Source organism: Prosopis cineraria, unplaced genomic scaffold, assembly GCF_029017545.1.
Source record: "Prosopis cineraria cultivar Desert tree isolate PC_DT_omini unplaced genomic scaffold, ASM2901754v1 PC9, whole genome shotgun sequence".
Classification (NCBI taxonomy): Eukaryota; Viridiplantae; Streptophyta; class Magnoliopsida; order Fabales; family Fabaceae; genus Prosopis; species Prosopis cineraria.
Window position 1 is genome coordinate 20,997,390 of NW_026555340.1, and position 12,846 is coordinate 21,010,235.

The window sequence follows — 12,846 nt, forward strand, 5'->3', positions numbered from 1 at the left end:
CTTAGTGAATTGCTTCATAGATTATTCCTTTTAATGTCCCTTGTTTTGTTCGTTTCTTTTCTATTTATGAGCATGCATATTCCTTTTCCTTGGGCCGTCTTCAACTTATTACGCCAAATTTAACAAAGGACAACAATGTCACCAACATTTAGTCATTGTAAACACAACAATGCAATGCGTGTTTGTCACTATTTTGAGACCACTTTGTCACACAAATTATAAAAAGCTCCATCACATATTCACATAGGTGGGGCAGGGAACAAAAGCAAGACGAAGAAGAAGAGACATTTATTATCATCCGGACAAATACAGGGGGGTTGAAAAATAAAGCAAGGTAATTTTTGCTTAATGATAACCCAACGTCCTAAGGCTTCTTTAAATTTCTTTTCTTCTTTGGTATTTTGATTTTTAAAAGATTCCCTCTCATCCCTTTTTGATTTCAGATCGTCTTTTGAAAGATTTTCTCCCCTCCACCTTAATTATAGGAACTACCCGCGCTTTTTCTTATTCCTTTCTTCTTCTTCAATATGAATATCGTTCTTGGGGATTTTCTCGGTGGGTTTGGTGGATGATTGCCAGATTCGTTTTGCGTTTTCCTTGCTTTCTTTTAACAAGAAGAGCTCTAACTGAATTTTCTACCTTGCTAAACGGAAAATCCTCACTCTTCTTTGAACAATGCCTTCTTCGGATTCGGTTCCTTCCTGTATCTTAAAGAGGGGGATTTGCAAGGTGTTAGCCTCCCTCCGCAGTTCTTACGTCGTCTCTGGTGCTTATAGAGTTCAAAGGCACCTCCTATTCACGACCGCTCTCTGCCGTTATTTATTTCGCGTTCAAAGTCAAAATTTCCGTCTATCGTGATCGCTCTTCCCCTATTTATTGATGATTCATCTCTTTCCGGTTTTCTGTGCTTGTGGGTTTTCCCTCGTTCTGCTTCTGGTTGGGACCGTTCTCTTTCTTGGTTTCTGATCGTGCTCTCAAGGTTTGTGCTTTGTTAATTAGTATGGTTTTTCTTCGAAAGAGTTTGAATTTTGATTTTTCGGTTCAGTGGTCTTGGTCATCCAACAGTGGGAACTGGGTCGGTTTCTAATTGTTTTACTTTTCTATAGTCTTCTATGTTCAACCTTTTGTTTTATCATAATTTCCGTTTAGTCAATAAAGGTGGTTGGCGAAGAAAAAATCCTAGTTTTGAAGCAGACGCAGTTGATTTTTCTTCACAGAATAAATACATGAAGGTTTAAGTTAGGGAGCTTTCGTCCGTTTCTGGATTATATATATACATCAAACTTGTTTTTCAGCTGCTGGAAAGTTGGATTATTCTTTTCCTTATTGCATCATCCGTTGCTTTCCCATTTCTTTTGCAATTTGGAAATTGAGTTTGTAAATATTGGGTATTCCTGAAGGACTCGGTAGGTGGAGAAGGTGTTAGAACACCGAAGATGGATTTGGAAGATTCCATGAAGGGTGCTGCAAATGGTATCAGTAATGATAAAATTTTCAGAGCTGATAAAATTGATCTCAAAAGTTTGGATGCGCAGCTTGACAAACACTTAAGCAGGGTTTGGTCCAAGAACATTGAGTCCAAAAGGCCTAAAGAAGAGTGGGAGATTGATTTGGCCAAATTGAATCTGCGATATGTTGTAGCTCATGGGACCTACGGTACTGTTTACAGAGGCACCTATGATAACCAAGATGTTGCAGGTAATTCGGCTATGTACTCTTTTATGTGCTATAAAGTGTTCATTCTTTTTCTTTTTCCTGGTTCGTTATATTGTTCGCTGAATGAATGATTGGAGAGAAATTAAAATGAGTTACTCAATGTGTTTGGATACTATCAGGTTCCATATTCTCTCCTCTTTCTTTGTCATTTGTGGCCTGAAATTGGAAGGTCCATGATCGATCTGGAGCTTATAATTGTACCCTGTGTTTTCATGTCATCTTTACTTTTTTGACTTTTGTGTAATGTTCATTCAAAATTACAGGCAGTACAGTATGTTTGAGGTGCTAAAATATCTAATTATTTCAGGGCTGAGGCGCATCACACACGGCAACCCTAGGCAGGATTGCTTTATGTTACCCTACTTTGAAAAAATTGGGCCTAATCAAGGTCATTCATAATGTTGCCGTTGACTCTAAGACATATCTAATATCTCCTCATAAAACAAGGAAGTTAGGCAGCTGTGAGAGTCGTCATTAATTCAAATTTCAGAACAAACCTTTTTCTTTTAGCCTGTGATAAGGGGAAGAGGGTATAGCTGCTAGCATAATTGTGTGCATTTTCATTTCCTTAGTTGCCTAAATTGCCATCGGGCAACCTGTGATTGTTTAGATATGCGTGCCATAATTGTGCATTTACACCATTATATTGCATGCCTTGATTTTTTTAATGTAAGGCTCATAAGTAAACCTGACTTCTCAATTTATTTAATGTTTGGCCAATAATATTTAGGTTCGGAAAAAGTGTTGGATAATTACTTGTTTGAGGATAGTTACTTTGCCATTATGTTATGAGTAAAAGTTATAATTACAACTTATGTTTTGGAATGGTTTTATTGAGTCCTTTATGATTGGAATGAACTGGGGAGGTTTGACGCCTTTTGTTTTCTGCAATTTGCTGGTGCTTGCTATTCTTTATTTGACAAATGCGGTTGTTGGAATTTGAGGTTAAGTCTACGGTTTCTTAAGTTAACTGTTTGCTATTCCTCATCAAAGAAACCAAACTTAGTTTCAACGCTGAATATTCTTGTTTTCAGAAAATTCTCACTTTTCTTATGTTGAATTTCATAGTGAAAGTTTTGGACTGGGGTGAGGATGGTGTCGCCACAGCTGCTGAAGCTGCTGCTTTACGTGCATCATTTCAGCAGGAGGTTGCTGTTTGGCACAAACTCGACCATCCAAATGTTACAAAAGTAAGGACTTAGACTCTTAGAGTCTTCATCCTAATGTATTTAAAATTATGAACTAGATCTTGTTACTGAACACAGTTGATGCTTGAAGTGGCAGCTTTGAGCAGTGATGCATAATTATTTATGCTGTAGAAGTAATGAAACTTCGGATACTCACATTTTCATGGCTAAGAATTAAATGCCAAGTTTTAAGCAGGATATACTCAATGTTCTATTTATAAGGCATCTCAATAGTCACTGTATTTATCTTTACCATTTTGCTCTTTTTAAATGTTGGGAAGGTTGTTAAATACTAGAGAATTTGATTTTTAAAGTATGTATATTTAATAGGGATAAAGTTGAAAATTTACTGAATTTTTGGACGAAGTTAATGAGGTTTAAGATTTAATAACACCAGAGGAGTATTCTTTAGTGCATGCCTTCAGTTTTTTTTTTTTTAATTGTTTCTTATTCATTCTTGCTGCAGTTTATTGGAGCTTCAATGGGAACCTCAAATCTTAAGATTCCCACAAAGAACTCATCAAATGATGGTCAAGATTCCCTTCCTTCTAGGGCATGTTGTGTTGTTGTGGAGTATATCCCCTCTGGGACGCTAAAACAACTATTGTTCAAAAATAGGCATAAGAAACTTGCTTTCAAGGTTGTGATCAAGCTGGCTTTAGATCTTGCTAAGGGGTAGATACCATTTCTTTTATCATTACCCAAAAAAAAAAATGAATTTCTACTGAACTGAAATATTTGCTTTCCCTCATTTTACAGTCTTAGCTATCTACATTCAAAGAAGATTGTACACCGTGATGTCAAAGCGGAGAATATGTTGCTAGATGGCCATGGAAACTTGAAAATAGCTGATTTTGGAGTCGCACGAGTTGAAGCACAGAATCCTAGTGACATGACTGGTGAAACTGGAACTCTTGGATATATGGCACCAGAGGTATTGATTTTGGTTTAGGAAAAAGAAAAATTCTTGTTTAGCTGTTTGTACTCATTCCGTCTTTGTTTATAAAACACTTTTTGGCGAAAATATACACATCGATAAAGTTCATTAAATACACTTTATAATTTTATTTTTTTAAAATACAACTATAATGAGGGAAGAGTAATATTGAAACAAGTATAATTAATGAGACCTTATTTTTGTCAGAGTCATAGTGTCTTATACTCTCTCCAATCCAAATATAAGCATCGTTTAACAATCATCTACATACCAATAAGATCCTTACTCATGAACATATATATTGTTTTTCTTTTTTTTATCCTTAATTCTACTTTTATGATGAGTGAGAAGGTCATAAATTCAGAGACACTAGGTTCCTAAATAAAAGGGGTCAAATAGATTTTTTTTTATAAATGCTAAATTGCATATATTTTGGATTGGAATGAGTATTTTGGGACAATGAATTTCTCCAAAAGTGTGTCTTATAAACTAGGATGGTGGGAGTATTTTTCATGGGTTGGTCTTACAAAGAGATTGGTATAACCATGACTTGATTTAAAGAAATGTTCTATTCTATATTAGTGCATGGGTAACTTACATGGCTTCCATTCCAATCATGTTTGCATTCTTCTGTGAATTTGCTTCTGTCACTGTTTGCAAGCATATTGGAAGCTGGCCAATTTCTTCTGTTATATTTAATACGAACCATTATACTTTGTGTAGGTTTTGGATGGTAAGCCTTACAACAGAAGATGTGATGTGTACAGCTTTGGCATTTGCTTGTGGGAAATATATTGCTGTGATATTCCTTATCCAGATCTTAGCTTCGCTGATGTGTCATCGGCTGTTGTCCGTCAGGTTAGTTCATGCAATGAATTATTTGTGTGCAGACTCTGCAATCATCATTCTTGCATTAGTATTTTGGTAGTGTCACTGATATGATCCAAAGATAACATATGCTGTAGTGAACTCTTGGAACCATTATAGCATAAAAGAAACTCCTCGAACTAACAACATATTTTCAATTATACCTTTATTAAATATCTTACATAAATGCTTAATAATGATAATTGATATTTCAATGCATCTTTTTTTAAAAAAAATTAATAAATGAAGTATGGGTATGGTTGGAAATAAAATTATAAAAACTACTTAATGCCTTATATTTTAGATCAAATAAGGTTTTTAGAAGATGTCTTATATTGTGGTATGGACATAGTACGTTATTTAAGACTTTTGGTATCCTTTTAAGTTGTAATGTCTAGGTTGAATTAAGATAAGCTATCCTAATAACAGATTTAGCATCTAATTACATGATAGAAAAAATATTTTTTAAGAACAAAGGTTTTGTAAGTGTCTGTTATCAGTTTCTCTGATAAAAACTATAACCTATATGACGTTTGTTTCGACTCAGCATCACATATCAGAACTTGATAGCAAAAGCTCGTGCTAAAAGTTTATGTGGCTCGGCGTTCTTGTGCAGAATTTGCGACCCGAAATCCCGCGATGTTGTCCAACATCATTGGCTAACATCATGAGGAAGTGCTGGGATGGGAATCCAGACAAGCGTCCAGAAATGGGTGAGGTGGTGAGTTTGTTGGAAGCCATAGATACAAGCAAAGGAGGAGGAATGATACCAGAAGATGCCAAACCAACTTGCTTCTGTTTCGCTCCATCTCGTGGTCCCTAACTCTTCAATTCCTTGTTGAAGCTGAACACACACACACACACACACATCATTGCTCAAGGGAAGATTTTGAGAGAGAGAGAGTTGCAGGTGGTAGATTTTATTGCATGCTTTGCCACAACATACCCTAACTTGCTTTCCTGGTTAGTGGTAGAAGAGATGAAAGATCATGAAAACAAAAGGGAAATAATGTATGACACGTTTGTTTTTTTGGTGTAATGAGAAGCAGAGATTGGTTGTAAGTTTCTAATACCACTTTTTTTTTTTTTTTGGTGGTGCATCTATTAAAATGTTCCAATATAAAATCATTTTGATTCACCTACCTACATCTTCTGGTTTCGATCAAATTTTCCCTTGATGGTAAAGTTTTCAATATCATAAAGGTGGGGATTTTGGTGAAATCAGTCTTGATTAATCTTAAAAGCATTTACACTTTATCCATAGATGTCAATATCATCATGAGAAAATGATCTCAAATAATATTATATATTTATAATGGGTCCAAAAATGAAGTTAAGTTTTAAAAGGGTATAATATTTTAAATTTTTTTATTTTCTAAAAGAATTTTTAGCCTTTTTAGGTTCAGACTTGTCTTATTTTATAAAAATCTTTGGTTTTTGGCTCAACTTTGGGTTTTGACTTAATTTCAATGATCTTTTTTTTTTTGGGTTTAAATTAAGTCGTTAGCAAGTTTGATTAATGATTTAATTTATTCAACTGTTTGGTCCGATTCGGTTTAGTTCTTAAAACAATGCTAGTCAGTTAATTATAGTGTAAAAACTTCATCTATTCATATCTTTTTGAGAGTCAACTGGATCATGTGGGTTTTATATGTTGTCTAGAATAATATTTATTATCCATGGTTTTGTTAAATCATGGATTCTAACAAGGCTTGACTTATGCCAGCAGGTTAATGAAAAGAAAATTAGTAGAAAAATTCTCAGATAAATCCTAAACTATTATTTGGGAATTTTTTTTTTTAAAACTAGTCTTTGCTGTGATCTTTACGAGTCAAATTTGAAACTTTGCAACTCATTTACGTTTTTGCACAGGTTTCTTAGGGGAGTTATTATTAATAAGTAAAATTTAGAGGACTTAAAAATAATTATTTTTTTAATTTACGGCTTCTTTGTAATTTTATCGGTTATTTTTTTTTTGGTTCAGAATTTTTCCAGATTACCTTTTTTTTTTTGTACCAGTTCCAGATTACTAGACTGTGGAGTACAAAAGGAATAAGCCCACGCTTCTCTTCTTCAGGTCAATAGCCCAATTTTGAGTTCAACCTTCTTTTTCTTTTGGGATAATAAATTGACAAAACGACTAAGTTCAAATTTCAATCATTATTCTTCTGTTTTTACAATACATTATTCGATTTTAATTACTTTGACGAAGCTGTTGAATTCTATCTTTCGTTTACATAAAAGCCATATGTGATTTTAAGTTTTAGTTTATTATATTTGTTTACTCATAGTTCGCTTTATGTTACATTTTTTATGAAGCCAATGCAATTCTAAAATATTTAATATAATACTTAAATTAAACTTTTATTCATCAAATCAAACACTAGTTTTTGTTTAATCTTTCATTTAATTTTTTTCATGTTTTTTAAGTTTAATTTTCATAATTAATCCGATTAAGTTTAGCTTGATATCTAATTAGTCATTAACAAATTTTCAATATAAATTGTAAAATATTTTCTTAGAAAGAAATCATGAACAAGGATCTGTACACGCTCATTCCATTGCAATGTGTGTGTGTGTAATATTTTTGAAGATTCTTTGTTTATGAATAAAAGTCATATTGTAGAATTTTCGAAGTAATTGATGATTTATTTCTAAAAATACCACTGATAATGATATATTATCATTTATGGTGAATTATGAAATTAGGACTATATTTTTTTAAAGGTACAATTAGAAAGAGAAAAATGGTTTTAAGACATCAATTGTATTTCTCTAGTTAAAAATGAGGGAGCAGTAATATTTTTTACCCGAATGTGTTTCTTTTAATTGTTATCCACTATTACACAGATTAGGCTTTAAACTTGGTTGTATTTAATTAAAATTGAATAAAACATATCTCGTGAACTAAATAATATAGAAAGATAAGCGTGTACGATGGTCACAGGTTGATAAATAAATATCAACGAAAAAGAATATTAATTGATGCTTTTCGAAGTACACCAATAAATGCAGAAAATTTGCCGATGATAAAGTTGGTGCTAAGGGATAAGGTTAGGTGCCAAGATTGGCATTTTTTTTAATATGATTTATTATTATTATTATTATTATTATTTGATTGTTAAAAGTTAAGAAGAATTATGTTGAAATTTCACACAAAATAATTAATTATTATAAGACCATTGATAATTTTGACTTTAATTCAATTGTTAATAGATTTGTAATAATTCATTGTTTTTTATATGTGAGGCCTGTATGTAAATTTTTTTAAAAGTTATGATTGAAACAAAAATATTGGATGGTTTGTGCCAAGTTGTCACTTAATAATTCATCTTCATGTATAAGTTATTTAAATGATAAAAAGTTTTTGAATCAAAATATTGATAAACTAATCAAAATAAATTGCCATAAAAACTTATATTAAGCGCAACAAATTATTAAAAATAACTTGAAAGAATTTTAAAAATATTTGATTGAAAAAAGAATAATAAATATTGATAAATTTTTTATGAATGTAAATGTAAACACGTACTCCCTCCATTAAAAAATATAAAATATTTTTAATCAAATTTTATCCTCAATAAAATAATTATCTAGTTTCAAACTTACCTTATTTTTTTATATTTATCCCTATTAAATATCTTATAATAAATATAAATTCATTATCAATAAAGGCACTTTTAAAAAAAGGTAATGATTATATGTTAAAAGACTAAAAATGCCTCATATTTTTTAACATAAAACTCTCCAAAAAATACTTTACATTTTTAAATAGAGGAAGTATATTTAAAAATAAAGATAAAAATTGAAACCTTCTCATAATTTAAAAACTGGCATAAAATATTGCACTGTGCAACAACTCACATGGTTAATTGATATTGAAAAATGAAGACGATAGGTGCAATAAAATGTGAAATAATAATTTTTTAATGAAAAAATATAATCAATATTAATATTTATTGAGAAAAAGCGATGGTCTTTATTGGCTAACAATAATAAACACATAGGTACAAGTTTTTATATTTTTCACCTCCTTTTCATATTTTACACTTTTTATTTTGGTATTTAAACTCTAAATCCATTGGTCTTAAGTGACAATAATTTAATTGCACAAAGATTCTGAAACATAAAATTATAGCAGAAAAATATTAGATATGTGATTATTAAATTATTTTTAAAAAATTTTATATTTAAATATTTTTGTCCCTCCTGGTCCTGACTTTGCCATTAATTATTAACTCATTTATATTAGTAGTTTTAGTAAAAAAGATAGTGTAAAATCAATGTGAAAGTGGTGTCATATTCTTATCCTCAAAACTCAAAAGTGAAAGTGGTGTTAGCAATATAAGGATAAAGAAAAAGATGGTTGAAGTTGGAAATTTCACAGAAGTGCTAGTTGAATACATTTTCAATAATGAAAATAAATATGATTGTCTTTATCTCTCTTACATGATGCGGACTTTGTCCTAACCTCGCACATTTCCCTCATAATTAGGGTAATGATCACTTGTAGTTTTAATTATTTAGAACATTTCACAAATTTGCCAGTTTCATCATCTCACGCAATCTTCAAATTTGCATATTGTTAAAATAAAATATTAATTAACAACCACTCCTTTTAAATTAGAATATGCCCAGGCATTGCAAAACACCCAAAAGAACAAGTTTTCCTATTTACGTTGAAGTGTGTGAAAGTTGTTAGCTTATTATAGATTTGATAAAAATTTGAAACTTATTTTATTGTTGTCTACTTCAAATTAACATATATATTGTATAAATTTTTCACTTCAAAAGATAAAAAAGGAACAGTGTTCAAGTAAGAATAAAAATATAACTTAAGCTTGTTTGGTTTTTTTGCGTTTCACATTTAAAAAAAATTTTACTTTCAAATATTGAAAGTTATTTATATAAAATATTTTACAGAAAAGTATATTTAAACAGTAACTGAAAGTGAATTTAAAAAACATAACCATTTAAAGTTTTTGAGAAGTAAATTTAAAAAGTAAAATGTTATTGACCATATTATCTCAAGCTTAATCTCTTATTTTTTATTTAAAAAATAGTTAATTCATTAAAAATATAACTATCATTTCAATAATAATAATTAGACATCAAGCTTTTAGTATTATAAATTAAATAATTAATCATGTCAATTTTTGGCATTAATTTATAATAAAAATTATAAATCTTTATCATATTTTTTAAAATTACAAATTAAAAAGGTATAAATAACTAGAAATCAAGTTTTTAGCATTATAGATTAAATTTTATATTATTTAAAATATATATAACATTTTTTAAATATTTCAAATCTATTACATTTGTATAATAAAAATTACAAATAATCATAAGTTAATTTTTTTATAATGATACATTGAAAAGTATATTTCACTATTATAATTTAAATAATTTTCAGTGTATCAAACTGATTTTTAAAAAATATATTTAAATATAAATTTTGTTACAACAACTGACTTTCACTAAACTGACTTTTATAAATGAATTTTCATCAAATGAACTTTTAACAAATTAAAACCAAACACACTAAAATTTATCAACATACTAAAAAAAATAATGTTTGATTAAATATGAATTTCAGTATATTAATAAATCAAGTTGATTTATAGCGAGTAAATTGTAGTTTATCTACTTTTAAAATTATTTTTGGTTCTTTTTTGACTTTTTTTCGGTTGATAAAATGTATTTTTGTGACAAATATTTGAGTCTTTTAAAATAAAAAATTATTTTCCTATCTTTTCTTTATACTCTCAGGATAACAAGGTTTTGTGACATTTATGAAAACGACATGTCATATTTGCGTAAGTACTTTGGTAACATACTACAAATATTATGTGATATTGGAGGGATTGAGATTTGAGCATGATTCTTGAATGTTTAAATCCACCAAAGTGGCTCACCAAATTGAATAAGTTAGAATGGAATCGATATATAAGTATTGAAAAAGAAAAATTAGTGGACAAATGTGCAAGAAATATGAATATATATTGTAAAATTATAAATTTTAAAATAATTATATACATTATATAAATATTATATCTCACAAATTTTTTTATCTTTAAATTGTATAACATTTATTAATTTTCTTAAATAATATTTTCGAAGACCAATAAGGCAACAACAATTTAACTTTACGAAATTAAAGAGAAGACAATTTTTCACATGCTTGTCTTGCAAAAGCAAAAGGGTTAAGAAAATTGATATCAAATAATTTTTTTTTTGTAAAAGTTATCATCAAGAAGGCTAATTAATTGACACATAGGCTTGGTTATTACGTCTAGAATGGTTGATAATACCAATATTTTTATATTTTATATAGATATTATGAAACTTAATTTTTTTTAAAATTATTCCAATTATTAATTTGATCTTTAAAATTTAATCTTTATAAACTGAGTATTTGAAGTTTCAAAATCAAACATAATTACGCTACTTATGCATATAGAATTATATATCTTCAACTTAAATGTCAAAGAGTCAATCCTCTTACTTACAAGCATCTTTCATTTCACATCCATTCTTGCAACCCACTCCATGTCCGTATTCCCTTCAAATAATAAGTATTTCTTTATTTTTGGTAATTACTAGATCAAGAATAAGCCACACTAAAATAGACGAAATATTATTATAAAAAAAAGTATTAGTTTGTTCTACAATATTTTTAGTATTATAATAAAAAATAATATTTTTATATAATGGCATTGCCGTGATTTTTCTTATAATTCTGGTTTTGAATTCTTAATAATAAATGTTTTTACTAGTGTATTTAAACTTACTTATTTATTAATATCTGTTGGTTATGAAAATTAGGGAACAAACGGACAATAATGTATCTAGACATAGATAGTTTACATTCTATTGCATTATTAGTCCTTTTCTTTGTCCGATCTCTTCTGTGTCTAAAATAAAATGATCATTTTTTTATGAACTAAAACGATCATTATTAATAAATTGGAGTAGCTTTTTTGTGTCTTTATATATATATATATATAATACAATTTTAAAATATGATAAATGAACAAATTACTTTTTAATCTTTAGGTTCAGTGGCATTATAGACTTTAAATTTATTTATTGTATAAATTGTTCCTCAACTTTGGAAGATGGTGCAATTTGGCTACTGTTGTTAATACAAATTAATTTTAATCATTATTTGACTAGAAAATAATAGCAAAAGACTTCAAAAATTATAGAAAAGGGTTAAACAATTTTTTGTTCTTTTTTGTAAATTTTGGGTCATTGTCTGTAATTTTGGAATCCTTTGATGTAATTTGTGGTCTTTTTTTTTGTAATTTTTGAAGTCTTATTCTATTATTTTCTAGTCAACTAATAATTAAAATTAACTTTTATTAACAGTTGATGCCAAATTACACTGTTTTTAAAATTTGAGAGAATAGTTTACATAATAAATAAGTTTAAAGTTTCTGGTATTACTTAATTTAAAATTCAATGGGTAATTTGTTTATTTCGTAAAGGTGTATTTTTACCTTTGAAATATTCTCTAAGAAGTGTTTAGCACCTTAAACTATTTGTTAGAATAATTTTGCCCTTGAAATAATTAAAATGAAACATTTTTACCCATATTGTCAAATTCTTAATATTGACCATTAAAAATATTAACTAGAACTCTAACATTGATTATTAAGGAATTTAATGGGAAGACAAAAAATATTTTATTTTAATTACTTTAAAAGTAAAATTATTTCAATCAATAGTTAAAATATTGAATGTTCCTCAAAGAATACCTTATGAATAAAAATGCACATTTACGGTTTACTGTTGTTTTATTTACCCTTCAAAATTTATATAAAAGTAAGACACTCTTACAATATTTAGCTATTATCGAACGATTACTATTCATTTAGAAATTTTGTAATATAAAAATAGTTCTTGAAATTAAATACTTGTTTTAAAAAATAATTAATACATAATTGAAATTAAAAAGTACTCATGTTAATTACCTGCCATCCAAGTAGTAAAGTTGTAAATCATTATATGTTAATTATCTCGATGAGTTTGATGATGAGGACTATTTGAATAACATTGAAATGTTTTTTTTTCCCTTGAATTAAATTCTAGTACGATAATTTCTTCTCTCGGGACACCTTTCAAAATAATCGA

General features: G+C 28.7%; 1 protein-coding gene across 3 annotated transcripts; it reads left to right on the forward strand.

The window, feature by feature from the left end:
• Positions 1-221: 221 nt before the first annotated feature.
• LOC129319875 (serine/threonine-protein kinase STY13-like) lies at positions 222-5,761 on the forward strand. Of its 3 annotated transcripts, none has more exons than XM_054964970.1 (7): positions 222-334; positions 1,401-1,698; positions 2,785-2,906; positions 3,370-3,578; positions 3,663-3,837; positions 4,564-4,698; positions 5,324-5,760. In XM_054964970.1, the coding sequence occupies exons 2-7, from the start codon at positions 1,437-1,439 to the stop codon at positions 5,528-5,530; spliced, it is 1,110 nt and encodes a 369-aa protein (XP_054820945.1). In that variant the 5' UTR covers positions 222-334; positions 1,401-1,436; the 3' UTR covers positions 5,531-5,760. The 3 variants fall into 3 exon arrangements, with proteins under 3 accessions (XP_054820945.1, XP_054820946.1, XP_054820944.1); XM_054964971.1 differs by lacking the exon at positions 222-334 and adding an exon at positions 967-979 and having other exon boundaries at positions 5,324-5,761; XM_054964969.1 differs by lacking the exon at positions 222-334 and adding an exon at positions 1,212-1,232 and having other exon boundaries at positions 5,324-5,761.
• The last annotated feature ends 7,085 nt before the right edge of the window (positions 5,762-12,846 follow it).

Bases quoted from the DNA above. Each gene is read 5' to 3' on its own strand.
- LOC129319875 (XM_054964969.1), top strand. The intron at 2,907-3,369 runs GTAAGGACTTAG...TTCTTGCTGCAG, and splicing joins ACCATCCAAATGTTACAAAA to TTTATTGGAGCTTCAATGGG. The intron at 4,699-5,323 runs GTTAGTTCATGC...GTTCTTGTGCAG, and splicing joins CATCGGCTGTTGTCCGTCAG to AATTTGCGACCCGAAATCCC.